At 38.7% G+C, this 22,771-nt stretch overlaps 2 protein-coding genes across 4 annotated transcripts in view; one reads left to right on the forward strand and one right to left on the reverse strand.

The window, feature by feature from the left end:
- Positions 1-14,288: 14,288 nt before the first annotated feature.
- LOC119542875 (WAS/WASL-interacting protein family member 3-like) lies at positions 14,289-14,987 on the reverse strand. Its single transcript, XM_037847486.1, has one exon. It carries the CDS (start codon positions 14,985-14,987, stop codon positions 14,289-14,291), a length of 699 nt encoding a protein of 232 aa, XP_037703414.1.
- Positions 14,341-22,771, forward strand: part of KRAS (KRAS proto-oncogene, GTPase) — a 50,762-nt gene continuing 42,331 nt past the window's right edge. For 2 of the 3 annotated variants that reach the window (XM_037845751.1, XM_037845749.1), the window contains exons 1-2: positions 14,365-14,493; positions 18,343-18,464. In XM_037845751.1, the coding sequence (XP_037701679.1) occupies positions 18,354-18,464 (111 nt within the window). In that variant the 5' untranslated portion in view covers positions 14,365-14,493; positions 18,343-18,353. Of the gene's footprint in view, positions 14,494-18,342; positions 18,465-22,771 lie in introns of all 3 variants that reach the window. The other variant, XM_037845750.1, reaches the window with a different exon arrangement.

Genomic DNA, 22,771 nt, shown 5'->3' on the forward strand with positions numbered 1-22,771 from the left:
AAAGGTTCTGTTCTCCATTGATTTGACTGTGGAGACAGTTTTTTGTTTCTTCTTTTGCTTCCCTGCAGAGCCTTACAATTAATTAGGGGGTAACCTGGGTGTATTGCTGGTTCTTCCACATAGTAAAGACCCCTCCTAACACAATAAAAACAGAGGAGGGCTAAATGCTTGGCAGCAGGGGTTCTTCTTACTCATGCAGTTTCAGTCCCAGACGCATAGAAGGCCTCACAGATGTTTAAGTGAATATTGGATCAGAGAGGAGTGAAAATTACTTCTTGCTGAGAGAATCAGACACAAAGTTTTATGGAGGAGGGATCATCTGAGCAGGGCCTTGAAGGCAAAAGGATACCTAATTGAGAGTGAGGGGACAGATTGCTTCCTGAAACATATTCTCTACAAATGGGAATTTTAAACTGTTTTTAGGGTATTATCATGTTGCCATAAAAGTTTTTTTAATTAAAAAATTTTTTTTAAGTTTTTAAGGCTGTGATGAAAATACATTGAAGGGAACATTATGAAAATTAGAGTCAAAGGGTTGCACTTTTTAAAAGAAAAGTTTATGGGTTTACCCATAAACCCAAGCAATAGCTATTACACTCAGGTCTATACCCTTCCTGCCTCATTAGAACTTGTCTGCTGATACTTGAAGATTAGGGAAGAGTCTGCCATGGAATTAGAATTCTAGGCAGTGGACAAAGTCATAGTGGTAGGACAAGTAGGGAAGTAAAGAAGTTTAGCTTCAAGTAAGATACCTATAGGAGGATATTAGTGGGAAATGAGGCTGAAAAGTAGATTCAGATTTGACTGTTATTCTGTAGGTATTTTGTAGCCATTTTTGATTTCTAAATGAAGGAAAGATTCAGCATTTTGTTTCAAAAGGATTAATCTGAAAGTTGTGTATGAAGTGGATTTGAAGAAGGTAAAATGACAGTTGGGAAGACCAGTTAGGAACCCCGTCCTGAAATCCAGGTGAGAGGTATGTTGCTATATAGCTACATATACCTTTCAGTGTTACTAGTTATTATTTAGTATTTATATTACTGTCTTGCATTTTAAAAATCTTCATTATTTATTTATTACAGCTCTTTATGGTAAGTCAGTACCACAGCAATACTACGCATCTTTCTTTAATTTATAGCAATGGGATTGCATACAAGATGCAAAATTCTGTAACAGCTTGTTTCTTCAACAGCACATAAGGAAAAGTACTAACTACTCCATACACTGTTTACTATTTTGTGTAGAGAAATTACTAAAACCTAACCAGTCCCAAATTATTTTACAAAGGAATGCCCATTTTTCAGATCCTCTTGAGAATTCTTAGATTTGAAAGAAAACCAAAAAACAAAAAACAAACAAACAAACAAAAAAACTACCTGCTGAGTTTCATTAGTTAATGTCTCAATGCATAATTTTGACCTTCTGGAATTTTAAAAGTTCACATCTATCCTGTGACCTTGCATGCATTACTGCAGCAGGTGACCATCTGAAAGGATGTTCGTGATGAATGGTTGTTATATGTGCTGCTATAGAAATATTTTGAAAAGGATGGCCCAACCTTTTATTGGTATTTTCTTTCTTCTTTTTTTTTATTTGGTAGTATATCTAATTTTCCTTAGAAAAACAACCAGACCAATGACTCTCAATCTTTTCTCTCTGAGACACAAATAGCTGAGGATACTCACATTCATAATATACTCCTGTGGGAACTAACTGCAATTCCCACTGGAGAAAGCATGTGATAATTTAACTCTGTGTGAGAAGAACAGGGTTATCGGAATAATCCTGAGCATGATTAAAATTTTCAAGCAAACTGAAGTATGAAGTACTTTAACATTAGTTCCAAATGACTTATGAATATCCTCACAATGACACACATCTACATGCCTTGCTCAGTTGAGAGCTGCTAGAATTGGTGATGTTGGCTTCATCAAACATTATTCTATGTTGATAAGGTACACACACAAATACCAAAAACTCCCCCATCCATCTACACACATATTCACATTCCCAGTCTTAATTAGACATAGACATATATATTTTTCATTCTTACCTCAATATTTTGAACTTTGATTTTTAAAACTATCAACAATTACATGCCATTACATAGAATTTGGTATTTGATTTCATACACACATATACATTTAACCACAACAAATTTCCATTTAGGTTGGTTATAGAGGGTTTAGTTTTGTTTGTTTTGCTAAATCCAATTTCAGGCTAATAGCTATTCTAAACCATAAAGGAAAAACAAGAAATATACATAATATGTTCTAAGGTAGTTAATACGTTCTCTCAAATAAAATCATGAGGAGAATTTTCACTTGGCTCACACTTCATGTATTATCAGGACTCATCTTGTTTGTCCTATCATCAACTTTAAAAAACAATGCAAGCTGTAGAACATTCTTAAGCCATGAGAAACAGTTGAATATGGAGTGTCCTTGCTTGTTGATGTAATGCTTGTTTTGGGGTGATATTCTGGAAGTACATATTTCTGATATTTCAGCATATCCTCTTGGATAGCCACATTCTTACTCATTCTGACACATCACAATACATTTTAGGGTTTCTTTATTTTTTCATTCAACAAATATTTTTGGGGTGTCTACTAAGAGTTTTAGTGATGGGAATCCAACAGCAAATAAAACAAGACACACATTCTAGCCCTTGAATACCTTAGTTTCTAGTTGGGGAGGGAGACAGCCTGTGAACAAATAAATAAGTACAACATATTGTGTGACAGAAGGTGGTAAGTTCTATGGAGAAAAGAAAAGCAAACAAAGGGAAGAGAGAGTTCAGAAATAGAAGTTGCAGTTTTAAATAAGGTGGCCAAGGAAGACCTAACTGAGAAAATAGCATTTAATACAACACCTAAAGGAGGTAAGGGAGCAAGTCATGTAGTTATCTGGGGGAAAGAACCTTTTAAGTACAGCAAATGTAAAGGCCTTGCCAAATGTAAAGGTGTCTGCCTGGCTTGTTCAGGGAACCAAAGGAAGCTATTGTGGCTATAAAAGATTTAACAAGGGAAAGAGGAGCAGGAGGTGTGATTGGAAATGTGGGGGTGGGGTGGGGTGGGGAGGAAGGGGGGGCAAGTAGGTCATTTGGGGGATTTTGCCTTTGAGTGAGATGGGCAGTTATTGCAGATTTTGAACAGAGGAGTAACAAGATTTTATTGCGACTAACTTAAACATTGGTGGATGGGATACAATATGAGTTTGAAGTTAACTAAGTAATGAGTTCTAGAAAGCCAGGTGCTTTTTAGAGCTTTACTAAGATTTAGCGATCAAATTAAGCCTGAGGAATTTCATAGTTCTGATATTTTATTTTCTGGACAAAAATAGAAGGAAAGAAGGAGGAAGGAAGGAAGGGAGGGAGGGAGGAGAGAAAGCAAGCAAGCAGGAAAGAAAGAAAGGAAATGAAAGAAGGACAACAAGCATTGTTGAGACATTGAGACTAGTAGCTGTCATTACCAGTACTCCTGACAGCAGTTTTAATTTACAACTGTTTTAATTTACAGTCTGCAAAATATAGAGTGTGTTTATAGTCACCATAAATCTATGTTGACTCTTTGGTTTGCTCACAATTTTTCTTCAAGCTAGGACAAGCCCTGCCACTGTTTGTCAGTTAAATTGTCAGCAAAAAAAAAAATGCACAAAAATTGTATTTGGAAACAATTTATTGATATCCTGGGAAGGTCAATTAATATTTGTGAAGTACTTCAAGAACCTCAAGAACACAAGACTGGCCTAAAAACAAGCATTTTCAATTATTGCAAGGAAGATCATTATTTAGGGCATAGTTTGATCTTTATATATTGCCTCAGCAATAATTTCTCCCTGATTACTATGATCAATAGATGCTATTTAAGAGGAACTCATGAAGCCCATTCAGAGAAGTAAACAATAATTTTGGAAAAGTTAATTATTGCATTGGTCGTGATTAAATTTAGCCCTGTTTTTTCTTCTAGCAAAAAAAAAAGAAAAAAGAAAAAAGAAAATTAATGACAAGGTCTTTAGCATAGCAGTTCTCACTCAAAGTGTGGTCCCTGGGGGTTCTGAGATTGTTTCAAGGGGTCTGCAAAGTCAAACCTATATTCATAATAATACTGAGTTGTTATTTTCTTTTTTCACTTTCATTTTTCTCATGAGTGTACAACAGAGTTTTCTGTAGGCTGTGTGTGATATCTCAACAGACAGACTGTGGTAGCAGATATGAGAATCTAGCTTCTTCTGTTAAGCCAGCCATTAAAGAGATGTGCAAACATGTTAAAACAATGCCCTTCTTCTCACTTTTTATAAATATTTACTTTAAATAAATTATGCTATTTATATTAATATGCAAAGGGCTTATATAGTGTTATTTTAAATAAATTAATAAATAAGGACTTTCAATAATTTTAAAGTTTGTGAAGGATCCTGAAATCAAAAAGTCTGAGAACTACTTTTAGAATGTGAAGTACTTCACAAGAGAGCAAGGATTTTTGTCTGTTTTGCGTATTGTTACATCCAATACAGTATCTGGCATAATGAGTGCTCAGTAAATACTTATGAAATGAATGAATAACTGAAATGTTATTAAAATTTTAGATGAACTAACATGGACTTCCTAAGGGCTTAAAACAATTAGTAATATTTGGGTCTGTTGAGATTTGTGCATACACTAGGACAGTATTATTTTATGAATACATTAGAATTATTCATGAAAAGAATTCAGAATAAAATGACAGAACAATTTGTATTTCCATTTACAACCTATCTACACTTTCACAGATGTCTTAGTTTCCTGGCGCTGTGACAAATACCACACAATGGATTGGCTAAACAACAGGGGTTTATTGGCTCATGGTTTCAGAGGCTAGAAGGCTTGATTCTTCCTGGGGTATGTAGCGCCTGACTGGCTGGCAGTCCTTGGGTTTCTTGGCCTTCCAGTCACATGGTGATGTCCTCTCCTTTCCCTTTCAGGTTCCATTGACTTCCAGCTTCTGGCTCCTCCCTGTGGCTTTCTCTCACAAGCTTCTAATAACAGGATTAAGATCTATCTTGATTGAGTTGGCCACACCTTAACCAACCTAACATCCTCAGAAGGTCTTTTTACAATGGGTTCACACCCACAGGAAAGTGGGTTAAGATTAAGAACATTTTTTTTGTCCCCCTGGGGTATAGAACTCAGTCTCGGGTACACAACAGACAACTGACATAAGAAATTGTCAGTCTGCCAGTGAAAATAAAGACATTCTCCTGAATTTTAGCATCTAAATACTGGTCTTATCTTTTTGGTACATTCACAGAGTGTGCACCTTGGCTTTCACTGGGCATTTGACAAGGCAAAACAATCTTCCAGAGCAATTAGAAAAATTTAGCAGAAAAGAAAAAGTGACTTGTTTCAATCAATGGAGCACATATGGATTCTGAATTAGATGCTTGGTGCCAAAGGGTTAAATGCTCCTAGACCCCAGAATGTTAAATTGATGTACACAAGTAAATAAAGCACCTTATAACACATCCAACAATGGTGATGAGAGAGGAGACAGAAACTAGGAAAATCATGCTTGTAATCAGTTGGTAGTCCAATTGGCACCTCTCTACAGAATTTGAAGGAAACAGTTTTTAAATATACTTCTGATTTTTAAAATCCTGGAGCGCAAAACCAGCACTAAATGATGTATTATTGCCTTAAATAACTAGAAACCTAAGCAAAAGACCTATATTTACTTGCAGAGGCCTCACTTAGAGTGGATTATTAGTCTAATTATTTTCTTTAAAACAACTTATCAACAAATTTTCACTAAGTGACTACTATGTGCCAGGCTCTCTCTGGGCATTGAGGATTCAATGGTCCTTGGCTCATGAAATGTATATTTCAGCAGAGGAAACAGATGAGCAAATAAATAAATGACCAAGATTATTTCAGATATGATAAGTGCTAAGTAAAAGAACAAAACAGGCCACTTGTGTTAAAAAAGTGATCACTTGATGAGTACAGGAGTTAGAGCAGAGGGTGGAGAGTGCTGATTTCGACTGGGTGTTGGGGAAGCTCCTCCAGAAGTGGTGATATTATGCTGCAACCTGAAAGGCAGGGAGAGGCTCATTGGCAGGAGCATGCCAGGCAGAGAAAACAGCAACTACAAGGCCCTAAGGAGGGAATGTGCTTGGCATGAGCTTGGTAAAAAAGAAGCTTAGTGTAGTTGGAACATTGTGAGGATAAGGGTTGTACAAGATGTGGTCAGAAGTAAGCAAAAACTAGGTCATGAAATGGCTTGAAGGAGTCTGAATTTTATTCTAAGTGCAAAGAGAAGTCATTGGAGAATTCCATCAGATCACTTGATCCAATTTGTAGTTTTAAAAGAATCACTCTGGCTGCTCCATGGGTAGTGGATTGTAGGAGAACAAGGGCTAAAATGAGGAGATCCCATAACAGATGACTGCTGTAATCTAGGAGATGGATAGTGGAGGTTTGGACTAAAATGGTAGCAGTGAAGAAGTTGAGAAGTGGCAGATTCTATGTTTTTAAAATAGTGTATGAAACTTGTCTGAGCATACGAGGAGTTTAACAAATGGTAGCCATTATTTCATTACTCTATTCTTGAACACAAAGCTTGCAGAGTTTCAACAATTTGTTCTAGCTTACAGGACTAGTAAATTAAGCCAGTGCACCGACTCCCCCTGCCACTAGGTACTGTTATCCACAAAACGCCTTTCCTGAGATCTTCTTTCCTTTCCATCTTTTCTGCATATAGCTTCCATTCTAATCTTCCTCAGACATTGCTTTCATTATGTTTACCTTGCTGATAAGTACATTATATGTGTTCATGTATCTATTGAGTAATTTTTATAAACTGAGTTTGTCTGGTTGGGTGGAGTGCAGACACCTAAGATATGGCTTCTTACCATTAGGATTTTAGAATCTAGTTGGGGAGACATGGTGGACCCATATGAAATAACAGAAAAGGAGATCAGAAGGAGATGGCATAATTAGTGAAGCTTCATAGAGGGGTTAGGACTTGTTCTAGATCTTTAATGAGAGAGAATTTTAGCAAAGAGAAAAGCAAAAAAGAAGCTGAGTGAAAAAAGGTGTATGGACACAATATCCTATTTTCACGGTATAGAGAGGGGATTCACTTGAGGAGATGAGAGCCTGTGCTTTAGGAAGGTGGGAAACCCAGTCTCGGGCAGGATGATGCCAGAACATGGACACACTCAAAAGCTGGGCACCAGAGATTTGAACTTGATTCAGCTGGATATAAGGAGTCATAAAAGATTTTTTTAATTATATTCAGTTTTATTGAGACATATTCACATACCATACAATCATCCATAGTGTACAATCAACTGTTCACAGTACCATCATATAGTTATGCATTCATCATCCCAATCTATTTTTTATTATTATTTTTTATAAATATCCAATCTATTTTTGAACATTTTCCTTACACCAGAAAGAATAAGAATAAGAATAAAAAATAAAAGTAAAAAATCATCCCTCCATCCCACCCTATTTTCTTTTAGTTTTTGTCCCCATTTTTCTACTCATCCATCCAAACACTGGATAAAGGGAATGTGATCCACAAGGTTTTGACAATCACACTGTCACCCATTATAGGCCACATTGTTATACAATCATCTTCGAGAGCCAAGGCTACTGGGTTGGAGTTTGATAGTTTCAGGTATTTACTTCTAGCTATTCCAATACATTAAAACCTAAAAAGGGTTATCTATATAGTGCATAAGAATGTCCACCAGAATGACCTCTCGACTCCATTTGAAATCTCTCAGCCAGTGAAACTTTATTTTGTTTCATTTCACATCTCCCTTTTGGTCAAGAAGATGTTCTCAGTCCCATGATGCTGGGTCCAGATTCATCCCCGAGAGTCACATCCTGCATTGCCAGGGAGATTTACACCTCTGGGAGTCACATCCCACATAGTGGGGAGGGCAGTGAGTTCACCTGCCAAGGTGGCTCAGTTAGAGAGAGAGAGAGAGAGAGAGGGCCACATCTGAGCAACAAAGAGGTACTCAGGGGGAGACTCTTAGGCACAATTATAAGTAGGTTTAGTCTCTCCTTTGCAGTAACGAGCTGTCATGAAAGATTTTTAAGCAAGATTCAGCCTTAATGAAGGCTTTCCAGTACCAGTGATCATTTTCCCTGCTAATTTCTAAGGTCCTTATCATCTTCAGCACTCATTAGGTACTTAGCTTGTAGCTCCTTATACTTTTAAAATATATCCATCATGTGTGCAGTCTATATGGAGCAGGTGCAGAGTAAATGTTTGATAATGACGAAAGAAACATGTAAGGAAGATTAATTCAGCAACAGCATATGGCCTGAATTGAAAAGCAGAAAGCCAGGAGGTGGGGGAAGTCAGTGAGGAAGCCGTTCCAGAAATGTAGGTGTGAAGGAAGGAATGCAAAAGACGCAGATATGAGAAAATACTTAGAAAGTATAATTAAAAGGTGCTGTAGTCAATTTAAATGAGGACTGAGTTAAAAATTAATTTGTTTCCCAGTTTAAATGATTTGAAGGACAGTGATGCCACTCAAGTAAATGGAAAAAATGGGAGAGGGAATTGGTTTGGGAGAATAAGATGGACAGGCATTTGAGATTATGACAGGATATCCATTTAGAAATGGTCCAGGAAATTGGCTAGATGAGAATGAAGGTAATATGAGAAGACAGGACTGAACTTTTGTTATAATTTCCCTTTGCTTCAATAAATATTTATAGAGGACCTACTATGTGCTAAGCACTATGGGAATATGCAAATAATGAAGACAAAGTCTAATGAAATAAGTGTCCAGAGAAGACAATGTCTTGGATAAGAGTACCACCTATTCCATGGTACAAATGTGCCCCCTGAGGAAAAAGGTTGCACTGAAGTAGAATCCAGGAGAACATCCACAGTTGGCTCCTCCAGCTTGAGCTTCCCTGTTCTATGTCTTGCTATTCTGATCACAACTGTGTGGACCCAGGATTGGCACACAAACAAAGGCAATGTTCTCTTCACCAGACATAAAGAAGGCCAGCCACCAATCAGGTGGCCTGTCAAAGAAATTGTGTCCCATAAAGGAACTTCCTATTGCATAATGATTGACAGATGCAGTCAAATCCTCTCTCTAGGGATCTTTTGAATGTAAGTCACAGAGAGTGCTCAGTAGAAGCAGAGATATCAGCAGAAGTTGAAACTGTAGATGAAAAGGAAGAAGAGAAATGCTGATTCATGAGAACAGAAAAATTACTAAAGTAGGGGCAATAGATGCTTGTTAATGAGGAGATGAGTGGGGCTTTATGGTCACAAGAACTGCAGTTGATTTCTGAATGGAACAGAGCTCCCTGACTGATGGTTTTGTTTTCTCAAGTTTCCTTATTTCCTTACAATAATCCCTCAGCATCTGCAGTGCTCTAGATATATCCCAGCATTTTATATCCCAGAAGAACCCAGCTCTTTTATTGTTTTAACTTAGACAATATCTGCAGAAGATGGTATCTATCACATGAAGGGAAGGGTCAGTATGATTTTCATAAAGGAGGATTACAAGGGTATGCATGTGAGCACGTATTTATGTAGCTGTCTTTGCAAAAAAAGTATTACAGTAGAGGGTAGAAATTTCCGTTACATCTTAGAGCAACCTAGAATTCCCAAGTTTATACTTTTTGTTATTCCTCTCTTTTCCCATTGTGATCATAATATGGGTCTGTGTGCTTTTCCTTGTGGAGAGCAAAGAAGGGGAGAGCCAGGGAGACTGGTCAACACATTGGCCAGGCTCAGGGGAGAGGACCCCAAAAGAAAGCAGAAAGCACAGCTACCAAGAGGAGAAGAATTTCAATATCTGGATCAGAGTTTCTTAAAATGCAGACTGCTAACAAACAGTTCAGGATCACCTCAATTGTTAAAGATAAAGATTTCTGGTCCATCTTAGACCAACTGGATGGAATCTCTGGGTGAGGGGCCTAGGAACTTGCATTTCTAACCAACATGTCAGGTGATTCATGAAGCATTTAAGTTAGAGAACCACTGTTCTAAGCTCTGTGTAAAGAAAGAAAGAGAGTGGTGGTGGGAAGAGGTTGCTGGCTTCTTAGAAAGCATGCAGGGCTGAATGTTGAGGGAACAAAAAAGAAGTAAACTGTGCAAGGTGAAGCCAGAGTGTAGGGTGTATGTGGGAATAGTAGGGCACAAATTTGCCTTGGGAATCATAAGTCTAAAGATCCTAGAAATAAGAGTCCATGTTGATAGATTAGATTTCTACTAATGCCAGAATGTTTTATGTAATTATATAAAAGTGCTATATAAAGCTATTTCCCTCATCTAAAATTATAGTCCTTTTAAGATTTATGGGGCATCAACTACAGAATATACTATTAGCAGCTGAGAGAGATTGTAAGAGCTCATCATGTACTTGAAGTTATACAAAATAAATCTGTGATTTACACTACAAAGCAACATACAAATAAGTACAAATTCATTCACTTTACACAAATTCATTGTGAACATTGTGTACCAGACACTTTTCTAGGCTCCATAAAGTATGGTTTATCAGAAAAGTGACCTGGGTGTGTTTAAAGGCTGATTTTTTGTAAGACAGAGATGACAGAAAGTTTAAGGCACTCTGTTCAAGTAAGGATGTGGAGTCACAGAGTTCAGAAGGAAGCCTTCATTCATTTAGCTTTCTACAAATATTTATTGAGTGCCTTATTTGTTTCAGAGACTGTCGTAGGCACTGGAAATATAAGCAGTAAGTAAAACAGACAAAAATCCCTGCCCTTATTGAACTTATATGCTGGTGGGAGAGAGTCAAAAATAAATGTTATGTGTCATAATAATCCCAGGGCACATTCCAAGAGGTGTCTAAGCTGGGCAAAGGGCTGTAACCATGCAAAGGTACAATTTATCCCCTCTGGAAATGGGGCCACCTTGGGCATATTCTGGCTTAGTGTCAAAAGGAAGTGAGAGGCACTGCCAATTCCTACCCAGCAGTCACCTGGAAAACTTCCCTTTGAATACACTGACTTTGTGGTGGGCTAAATACTGTAAATTCCATTCATTTGCTGCATGATAGCTCTGCATAATTTGGCTTTAGCAAGCATCAGTTTAGCCAAAAAACATTTGCTCTATGTCTGGTTTGTGCCAGGCAATGTGTTGGGTACTGGGACACAGAAGTCCCTGCCTTCAAAGAGCTTATATTCAAAGGAGGGGGATTGTCCCATAGGAAACATAAGCAAATAAAGTAAATACAGATTATGATTGGTACTTGGAAATAAACAGGGTGCAGTTTTTAGGAGGTGGAAAAGAGAGAGCTAATTGTCCCCTGATCTTTCCTCTTTTTTTTAAAGTAATAGATCCCCCACTTTTTAGCTAAGCACATGGCCATCCAGTATTTCCCAGTCTCCATTGCAGCAGTCATGACCATGTGACCAGTACCAGCCAATGGGATGAAAGCTGAAGTGCTGCATGCACCTTCCAGGAAGCATCCTTGAAAAGGGGTGTGGGGTGTCTGTGAACAGATGACTGGATAAGCATGATGTTGTGTCTGTCCATATAATGGAATACTATTTGACTATAAAAAGGGAATGGAGTTCTGATGTATGCTACAACATGGATGAACCTTTGAAAACATGTTGAGTGAAAAAAGCCAGACACAAAAGAATGAATATTGTGAGTCCACTCATATGAGATATCTAGAATAAGTGAATTCATAGAGACAGAAAGCAGATATGAGGTTACTGATGGAGTGGAGGTGGGGAATGGGGAGTTATTGCCCAATGGGTTCACAGTCCATTTGGAGTGATGAAATGATTGTGGTGATGGATGATTATGAGGGTAGCACAACATTGTGAATATATTTAATGCCACTGAATTGTGCACTTAAAATTGGTTAAAATAGGAAATTTTTTGTTATTGATATGTTACCACAATTTAAAACATTTTTCAAGAGGGGGTGGGTCCTTCTCTGCTAGAAGGCCTGTTTGAACCATGAGATAGATGGTCCTAGGAATGAAGGGCAGACAGAGCAGAGCAGGTAGACTGAGTCTGGGTTCCAGACGCCACGCAGCCCCACACCAGCCCCATTCTGTCATTCCTAAATATTTAAATAACAGAAAAAGACCTATGGTTAGAACACATCTAAGCAGAGAGGGCTGACTCTAAGTAGGGCAGCCAGGGAGGGCTTCATGGAGGAGGCAACATTTAAGCTGAAGCTCAAGAACAGCACCATTCAATGTGAGCCCACTATAACTTAAAATTGTCCAGTAGTCATGTTTTTAAAAAGTAGGAAGAAAGAGGTGAAAATAATTTTAGAAATATACTTTATGTAACCCAATATGTGTACAATATTTTCATTTCAACTGTGGTCAGTTAAAAATTATTCATGAAAAAAATGTTACATAGTACATTAGAATGTGATATGCAGGTGGAAAGAATGGATTTGGGGGTAGGAGAGGGAGTTGCAATATCAAAGATGATCTTGAGGGAAGACTTCATTAAAGGTCGGCATTTGAACAAAGATTTACAGTAGGAGAGGGAGAAAGCTTTGTGTATGTATAGTGGACAAGTGTTCCAGACAGAGGGGCACAAATGCAAATTCCTTGAGGAAGAAGCCTACCTGGCGGGTTCAAGGAACAACAAGGAACCAATGTGTGTGTGTGTGTATTCACCAGAGTAAGGAAAGGGAGAATAGTAGGGTGAGAGTTCAGAGAGGTAAGGGGTGGATGTGGGGTGTTACATCTCTCAGGCCTTGTGAGCCTTTGAAAGGACATGAACTTTTGCATTAAGTGTATTGGGAGGCACTGGGGAGCTGGGAGCAGAGGAGTGAACATGATCTGATGTGAGGGATATGTCGGATTTTAGTTGTGTGAACTTGGGCTCAATATTTGACCTCTCCAAATTTGTTTCCTTGCCTGTAAAATATAGAAAAAGAGTCTATCTCATGCGGTTGTTGTGATGATTAAATAAGATATGTGCAAACCATTTAGCAAATACTTGTTATACAGCAGGCACATTCTTTTCCCTACCCTGCCTTCCGCTTCCTCTCTTCTGCCTCTTCCACCTGGTACCTGGGTGTTAGGCAAGGGAGACAGGAATAAGACTTGCAGGTTAACCGTTCCTGTAAAGGGTAGGAAGAAAAGGGTAACTGTTGGTGTAAGGCCTTAGTTAGATATAAAAGCTGGGATTTAAAAGAATTATTTTATTGGTGGTGGATGATGTGGACTAGAGGGACAGATCTGAAGTAAAGACTCAGATGAGTGGTCATATTAGGTATAATTGCTGGTTTGCCACATCTCAATCTTAAAAATTCTCTGAAACAATTTGTTTCTAGGTAGCAGATCAGAGCACTCGGGATATATTCGCATTTTTAATTGTTCCCTTGTTCAATGTGGTAACTCGTGAACTTCACTGATTCTTCAGTCTTCTAATTAATGTTTGAATGATTCTCTTTAGGCCTAAACTGGCAAGGGCACTTTTACTTAAGAACAGTTTGTCTTCTGCTTGGGCTTTCACGGGCAATGGGTCCATCTGAGGTCCCAGTTTGGAGTGATCTTGTGATGGCTACAAAAATATCAAAAAAAAACAATTGCGCAGTAATAGATCCCTGCTTTCCCTTTCCCCCCAAACCCCCTTCTCTCTTAAGGATTAGTGACTAAAAGGTTTCTCATTTGTCGTGTTTGTTGAGTCTGGGGCTAGATTCCCAGGTCCTGAGTGTCGAAGCTAGTAATAATAATTATGAAGAGATCAGGAAGCCCAGGATGGGTAACTGAATGCTTAGTCTCTGACCAGGTAACTGACGTCGACTCCCACATTAGGTGACTGCATTATTTACTTGAAATAAATGATGGTAAGGTGGACAAGTGTTGGCCGATCCTGAAGGATATCAGGATTTTCGTAGCTTCTCTGTGTAGTGGTGCGTTGGGGTAGCCCATGACGCCTCTGGTGTGCACGTAGCCGCTGAAGTCCGGTCCAGGTCCGAACCCACGGATGCCTGGACAGGTCTAAGGCGGTAGGCGGGGGGTTGGCAACCGCGTGGGCCCAGCGACCCCTGCTCGCCGCCGAGGCGCCGCCCACAGCCGCCGCGGTTCCCCCTCCTAGGTCCATTTGGTCCTTCCCCGCTACGCCCACCCGGCCTTCGTCCTCTTCCACAGACCTAGTCTCACCCACCTCCCCGCGACGCTCGCCGGCTCCCTCTCTTCCCTCTTCCCACACCACCCTCGGCGGCTCCCTCTCCGGACGCTCGCCCGAAGAGGAATCGAGCTCGGAACACATCGATAGGTTTGGCCTCTGCGGCCGCCAGGCCCCGAACTCATCGCTGTGCTCGGCACTCGATTTCCCTAGGCGGCGGCCGCGGCGGCTGAGGCGGCGGCGGCGGCGGTGGCGGCGGCTGTGGCGGCTGCTCGGCCAGTACTCCCGGTCCCCGCCATTTCGGACTGGGAGCGAGCAGCGCGGCGCAAGTACTGAAGGCGGCGGCGGGGGGCAGAGGCTCGGCTGCTCCCAGGTGCGGGAGAGAGGTAAGGAGCGAACCACCCTCTCTGGGCCCCTGCCCCAGTCCCGACCCTCCTCGCCGGCGCCGGGTGGGGCCGGCGGCTACTGAATGAATTAGGGGTCTCGGGAGAGGCGGTGAGGGGGCGCCAGCGCGGAGTCCCCGCGGGCGGGTGGGCGAGTGGGGGTCTGCAGGGAGAGGCGCGGGGACGCGGCGACGCGGGGAGTGAGGAATGGGCGGTGCGGGGCTGAGAAGGGTGAGGCTAGAGGCGGCCGCCGCTTCTGCTGCTTCCTGGACGGGGAACCCCTTCCTTCCTCCTCCCGAGAGCAGCGGCTGGAGGCGGCCGGGGAGAAACTCGCGGGCCGGATCGGCTGCCCCTCGGGGCTGTGGGGTGCGCTGGTGGTTACTACCGATGCGCTCTTGTCTCCCCTCCCCCTCGTCGTCCTTCCCTCTCCCTGCTCCCGCACTTCTTCCTCGCTTCCCAGCACTCGACTGCCTCGGTTTCTGTCTTCTCTGCTGCATCTAGCATCTCTAGGTCGAAGGTATAAACTTCTCCCTCGAGCGCAGTCTGGAGGGATAGTGGCCCTTTCCAGTTTGTGGGAGATGTATGGGTAAAAAGATCACGTTTTGGAAGAGCACAGAAAAGTGCTTAGAGACCACTGTTTGAGGTTATTGTGTTTGGAAAAAATGCATCTGCAGCCGAGTTCCTGACTGCTCCCCTCCCCCATGTATGGGCTGTGACATTGCTGTGGCTACAAAGGAGGAGGTGGAGGTAGAGATAGTGGTGGAAGAACAGGTGGCCAACACCCTTCACGTAAAGAACAAACCTTTGATGTACAGTGAAAAGGAAAAAGTTAATCCCAGGGGGTCTGCTTTGCTTCGTCAGGTTAAAACACACGAAGAAAACCCTCAGAGCAGAAGCAGGGCTTTTTCCTTGCTAGTTGAGTGATGTAGACACCAATAGCTAAAATAGTACTTGAAGTTTAATTTGCTTCTTCTTTTCCTTTATCCCCCTCTCTTCTATATTTCTCTCGTCTTTACAAATTTGTTGCCCATCCCAGAAGTTACTACATTACTTCATTTAACAGCACTAGTGATTCTTTTAAGTGATTTATAAGAGGAGTTAATTGTAGTAAGCAGCCAAATAATTGCCTGAAATACTCCTAGGTATATGCATGTTAGAGCTGAAATCCTAAGCTTGCTTTTTAAAGTCTGGTTATCCATCGTATTTAGAAAGGTATTTATAATTTTTACACAATATACATGTTTTGTTTGTAATAAATCATTTCAAAATGAATTATAAAGGGAAACGTTCTGTTTCTAATTATCACATCAGAGTTTACCATTTATGACTGGTGTCACTCTTAGGTGACTAGCTAACTTTAACATGATAGACTGTAGACATCAGATATGGTTGATATCAGTACTGTCCTTTGAGGCTGTAAACACCATAGGCATAATTGGTTTTCAGAGAGCTGATAGATGGTAATTCCATTTTATGACAAGTAAAAGCAATTTTTTTTTCCTTAAAATTATTGGTTTCTAGTCCCAGTTCCACCCCTTGCTAGCTTTTGTAACCTTAAGTGAGGGGGACCCCTTCTGGTTTATGATCCTCAGTAAGATTCCTTTTGGAACCCAGTTCTCGCTAATGGATTTAAGTATTACTTGATTTTTAAAATCTGATATGAGGATTTTCCCCCAGAAATGACCACTGTATAAACAAGTGGACTGGAAGGTGTGTGTTTCTCCAAATTCCCACATGCATATACAACTAAACTCTTAATTCGATATCTGTCCACAGTATCTTCTAGGCTAGCAAACTTTTTGGTTTTAAGATGACTATACACTCTTAAAAATTATTGAGGGTCCCAAGAAGCTTTGAGTTGTTTGGGGGTATATCTGTCAATATCTACCATATTATAAATTAAAACTGAGAATTTAAATTTATTAATTCATTTTTAAAAAGAAATAATAAGCCCATTACATGGTGACATAAATAATTACATTCTTTACGAAAAATAGCTATTTTACAAAACAAAAACAAAAATTAGTGAGATGAGTGTCATTGTTTCGCAGTTTTGCCAATCTCTTTAATGTGTAGTTTAACAGAAGACATCTGGATTATCATCTCTGCTTCTGCATTCAGTCTATTGCAATTACATATCTGGAAACTCTACTGAATATTTGTGAAAGAATGAGAGTAAACAGGGTAAATAACATCTTAGTATTATGTTGAAAATAGCTTTGGCCTCTCAGATCTCCCAAAAGTCCTGAGGGATTTCTGAACCATACCTTGAGAACTGCTGTTCTAGGCTATCCAGACTTTTTTGGGGAGCAGGCCTAAAGGATACATTTTGGTAGGATTCTACTCATCCCTTTTGCTATGGCTTACACTTAGAATCAAATGTGGGGGCAAACAGTATAAGTCACATGTTTGTAGTGGTTCCTGAGGTGGTACTAGACAAGCAACGAGTAAGGACAGATGGAGCTGAGAAGTGGGCCAGGAGCTGTAATATATCAGTTCTTTGATACAATAATTTTCTAGCCTGTGGTATTCTTTGTGAGGGGGCTCAGAAATAAGATGAAAAAGTATATCTTTTGGCAAACCAGATTATCTTTGTGTGTGTGTTTGTGCCATTTTGGCTAATTCTTGGTCTTCGGTAAATTGGTTGCTGCAAGTCTGCAGTGTTTATCTGCAATATTATACACATTTATTAATTTGGAAATACCTTGTAATAGATTATTGGCATTTACTGCCATTCTTTCTACATTCATTCCTTATTTGTAATATCATGGATTTATTGGGAGAAAGAAGATAAAATTAAATGTATTCATTTTACTTCTAAAGGTTTGAAACAGTTGATTAAAAGTTTTATTCTATTACCAGATTTCATTTTCTGTGTTTTGCTTGTTAGCCTTATAAATTGTCAGTATTTATTGTACCTTTTGGGAGAGAATGTGTGAAAAGCAGGGAGTAAAAGTCGCATGGATTACTGAGAAATTTCACTCACATCTTCTTAAAATTACCTCTTATTAAAAGCAGTGTTTACCTTTGGAATTATATAGTTATCTTTCTTGTGCAAAAGTGCAGGTTTTTAGCATAATGTAAGGTTTCATATTACGATTGAGGATCAGATCACCTATACTGAATAGTTAATCCAATGTTCTCTTAGTTTTACCTTTATTTTCCTCAGCAAATAATTTACAGATTAAAATACCATCGAATATTGTGTGCTATGTGCTTCAGTGTCTACATTTTATTTCCCTATGGTGTGTCCGGCTTTATTTGATACACCTCTAAACCCCCATCTGATTCTTGCTACTTATCCAGGAGAACTACTATGGTGATGCATTTTAAAGTTTTACTGTGGCTGTTGGCTCTAACAAAGATGCTCTTAGTATATCCACTTCTAACTCTTAGAGGCCAGAGTCAACTCGGAATTCTGCAATGATAGGAGTGGAGATAGCTGTCAACAAGTTTTGTGTGGGTGTGTCTACAGGGTATAGAGCACTGTGCTGGACACTTGTAGTGAGTGAAGTCATGATATGCTCTTTTGAGAGTCATTAGCTGCTACAGAACAGCAGACTGGCTGTTCTGATAGAGCAACCTGAATATAAGATAAAAGAACTTTCTATGTACTCTGAATGCATTTTGCTCAAATGTTGATGGGGGAATTTGTAAATGAAGTACAAATCATTACAATACATGTCTGTAGTCAGCTGAAGTTTTTGTCATTGAATTTTGTAAGGCATTTTGAAATGATTTTCCATGTAAAGGTGGGTTTGTGTTAAGTTAATCATAGAGGATTTGTGCTATATGAACCTTGTGTGTGACAATGTTCTAATTTAGCCATATTTTCACTATTTTTATTATAAGGCCTGCTGAAAATGACTGAATATAAACTTGTGGTAGTTGGAGCTGGTGGCGTAGGCAAGAGTGCCTTGACGATACAGCTAATTCAGAATCACTTTGTGGATGAATATGATCCTACGATAGAGGTAAATCTTGTTTAAATATTACACATATTGATTTGTGCAGACCCATTTTATGGATACAAAAAAGGTCACTTTTGTGAGTACTCATTACAAGGCAGTTATACTGAAAGAAATTTTATTAAGTTATCTGAATGTACTTGGGTTTCAAGGCTTTAACTCTGAGGTTATATGTAACCTTAGATATGGAGAGCCATAATTCTCTTGGAAAAATATCAAGGTCCATTGCGTGCACTCTGTGTCAGAATTAGTGCATTTTGATTGGAAGTGTATCTCAGAGTTTGGAGAGAGGGTGAAAATGTGAATTTACATCTTAACATGTACTTAAAAGTCATGTTTATGTGGCTGTTATCTGTCTGTTTCTTGGTGTTTTGACTTCACATATAGAAGTTAGAGTTGAATTCTACTGGTAAAATATAATTGTTTGATAAGTGATTTTTTTTTTAATGTAATTAGTAGCATTTTCCCTTAAAATTGATATAGTGGAGAATCTACAGATACCTGAAACATTTTGAAAAGTTCATTCGTTGTTTAGAAGTGGTATATAAGGGTACCATTAGCAATCCTTCGTTTGCAGTCCTTTTCTAATTCACTGAAAGAAATGTTAGGGTTGTCTTTATTAGAATTTGATTAATGAATAAACTTTGGGGGATTATTTTCAGACTTGTTTAGTTTTGTGAAAAATTAACAGAGTAAAGGCCAAACAGCAAAATGATAGAATAAAGGTCTGGAAGATACCTTGAGAAGTCAGGTAATATTTCTCCTGCCTTGTGGCAACACTACACTCAAATCATTGCAAGCAGATAAGGATTTATTTAATCCCAAAGATGTGCAGGAGAGAATGTTCCATATTGTCCTGTTAATTCATTTCCAGAAAATAATTGTTAAGATATTTTCTGTATAATCTTAACCTCTGTGTTAAATTTAGCATCAGTGGAAATGAACGTAAGTATATCACCTCATTTTTTAAATAGCCTTTTATATGTTGAGATTATTTTTTAGCCTTCTTTACCCCAGGTAAAGCAATCCTAATTCCTTAGCTTGTATTTTAGATCTGATTTACCAATTTTTTTAATTGGTTCTGAAAAATTTCCCAGAACTTTCTCTAAGTACCAAGCTGTGAAATCTAGAACAGGTCAGCATGCCCTAGTAAGATACCGTGCTGTATAATGTCTTAAAGAAACATTTTGACTGCACTGAGGTGGAATCTGAGGGCATTGTTGGCATTGAGAAGATGTTTATGCAATTTATAACTTTGAAGATTGATTAGGTAAATGTTTATAAATAAATCTCAGATATTTTTGGTGCTATGAAAAATTGGAGAAAGAACACCTGTTTGCAAAAATTTGATAAAAACATGGAAGCAAATTTTATTTAGTTTCCAAGTTTAAGAATTTACGTCATAAACGGTAACAGTCTAATGGAGGGGGACAGCCTGTGTAATAAAGTAATTTACTCCTGACAAATTAATTGGTACCGTACTTGGTCGTGTCCCCACATCCCCCATCCCTAGGTTGATTGAAGAGTTTGCCCATTTCATTCTGTATTCCAAAGCCAAGATTACTTGGCATACTCTACCATTCAAATCAGATGTAAAGGGAAGTTTTAGTAGAATTCAGGTTGAGCATGGAAGCTTTCCTGGGATTTTAGAAGATGATTTAGCAGAAGTGCTCTCCATCCTCTCTGAAAATCTGAGAATTTCCAGTACACACTCGTTCCTATCAGAGGTCCTGAATACTGTATGATAATGGGATAAAATAGGAAACCTTTGGGGCAAAATTGTTAAAGTGCAGATAAATCTTGAAGAAATAATGCTAATAGTTAATCCATTATATTGGGGTAGGAAAAGTTTATAAACTCAGACCTATAACTCTGATTATGATTCTGCCAAACCAGAAGACTTAACTCTGGAAAACACTGATTACCTTTGAACTTTGAAACTGACATTCCCTCACTAGCTTGACCACCTGGGAAAAGGCATCTGAGATTGTTTCTTATCTTCCAAGTTACAGTGAGTCTCTGAGGGAACTGAAACACTAAGTTCTTGACATAATTCATTACAAGAAAAAAAGAGAATTTATTCATTTTAATAAATCATTGATTAAATAAAAATATTGGCTCAATGTTTTTGTAAAAAAGTCAAAAGAGTATGGCCATTTCACTGCTGCTGTTAGATTTTGATTGGTGAATAATGTGGGTCAGAGGGAAAGTGAGAGAGGACATAGACTTTGCACATTTGGAATTCTCATCAGTTTTCCTGCAATTAAAACAAATGGGAAGAAATGTTTTCTTTTTGTACTTTTTATTCAAGTAATACTGTGTTTACTAGTGATTTCGAATGTGTGAAAATTTACAGTATGAGGTACATAAGGAGGGTGGTCATTACTTTTTTTTTTTGGTCACCTGACTTTTTTTTTTTTTTTTTTTTACATTTTTTGTTTGTTGTGAAGTATAATATATATACAGAAAAGTGATAACTTTTCAAGTACGCTTTAACAAAAGTTAAAGAGAAAATTCCAAAGAACGTTACGGGTTACAGTTCCACAACTTCAGTTATTTCCTTGTTGTGAAGTATAACATATATACAGAAAGGAACTAACTTTCAAAATGCAATTTAACAAGTAGCTATAGAGCAAATTTCAAAGCATGTTATGGGTTACAGCTCCTCCATGTCAGTTATTTCCTTCTAGCTGTTTTAGTTTCCTAAGAACTAAAAAGAAAAATATATTTATATAAAGATTCAGTATGTGTAATCCTTTGTTAAATCCTCTCTCTCCTTTGATCCCTTTCTCAATCTTCAGGTGTGTCTGGGCAGTGACCACCCTAAATTGTTCATATCGAAAAGTGTTGTTGACATTATGGGGAAGGGGCATGCATCTGGTTGACGTTCTTAGAGGCTGTTTGCTTCTGGATTCTGGGACTTAATCTGGCATAGGAACACTCTGGAGGATTTAAGTTTCTGAAAAATAACCTTAGTGAAGCTTTTATAGAGTCTCAGATAGCGGTCTGGGTATTCTTTAGTATTTTCAGGACTACTGTTGATTAGGGCTTGGCATACTGTGAGCAGTTGGAATATCTAGCTGGAGCTTGCATACGAGTAACCTCCGGGATAGACTCTTGACTATTGGAAATCTCTTAGCCACTGAGGCCCCTTATTTTGTTACCTTTCTTTTCCCCCTTTTGGTCAAGAAGGCATTCTCAATCCCTCGATACCAGGGCAAGGCTCATTCCTAGGAGTCATGTCCCATGTTACCAGGGAGACTCACTCCCCAGGGAGTCATGTCCCATGTAGGGGGGAGGGTAGTGAATTTATTTGCAGAGTTGGGCTTAGAGAGAGGCCACATCTGAGCGACAAAAGAGGTTCTCTGGAGGTGACTCTTGGGCATAATTACAGGTGTGCTTAACCTCTCCTTTACAGCCGTACTTTTTTAATTTTATAGATAAAAATGGTTTCTGAGAGCTTGTAACTCATCTAAAGATATTTAGCTATTAAGCGCTAGAAGTGGAGCTAGGTCTTCTGAGACCAGGTCAAGGGGAATTTCTACTGTACCCTTGTATACCTTTTTAAGAATGAAGAATGAACTGTGTTTTAAACTAAGAAAGTGTTAATATTTGGAGACTAATTCACATTTATCAATATACCAGAATTTGAACTTAGCCTGCTATCTAATGGCATCTTAATGGCAGAGGTCAAAGCCTTATATTAGGATATAGAATTAGAAAGGCATGACATAGATAGAGCATGTTATGTTTGAGGCTATGCATATGATAATTAACTACTTATATTATGAAGGATCTTATCTTTATCTTTTATGAATTCCACCAGAGCATTCCAAAGAGATTGTGATATTAATGAAATATCTAATTAGTATGGAAAGATTATTAAAAACTAGATAGACATATGAGGCTGGAAATAATATGCTTTTATAAATTAGAGATCACTTGTTATTGTCAAAATATATTCCCTGAAATGTTTTTTGAAGGTAAAATTTGGTAGAAGAAAAATTGTGCCTTAAAATAGTACAGGTAGTTATAGACATTGAGATCAGAATGATTAGTTGATCAATTAGCAAATATATGTTGAATATCTATTAGATATAATGTGCTAGCAAAATTAAATATAGCAAGACACATTTTTTTCCCTAATCTCTAATTCATTGACATCTGCATGCTTCTGTTAATGTGACATTTATAATTTAGTCTAAGTGTTATAACCCTTTTTTGATGAAAGTTTTCTGCTTAGTAAAAACGAATGGATTCATAATTGGATTGATTTGTCCATCTTTAGGGCTCTGAGCTGTATTTGTTCACAG

The sequence above is a fragment of the Choloepus didactylus genome, chromosome 8 (assembly GCF_015220235.1).
Source record: "Choloepus didactylus isolate mChoDid1 chromosome 8, mChoDid1.pri, whole genome shotgun sequence".
NCBI lineage: Eukaryota > Metazoa > Chordata > Mammalia > Pilosa > Megalonychidae > Choloepus > Choloepus didactylus.

Bases quoted from the DNA above. Each gene is read 5' to 3' on its own strand.
- LOC119542875 (XM_037847486.1), bottom strand. From the start codon at position 14,987: ATGCAGCAGAGAAGACAGAAACCGAGGCAGTCGAGTGCTGGGAAGCGA.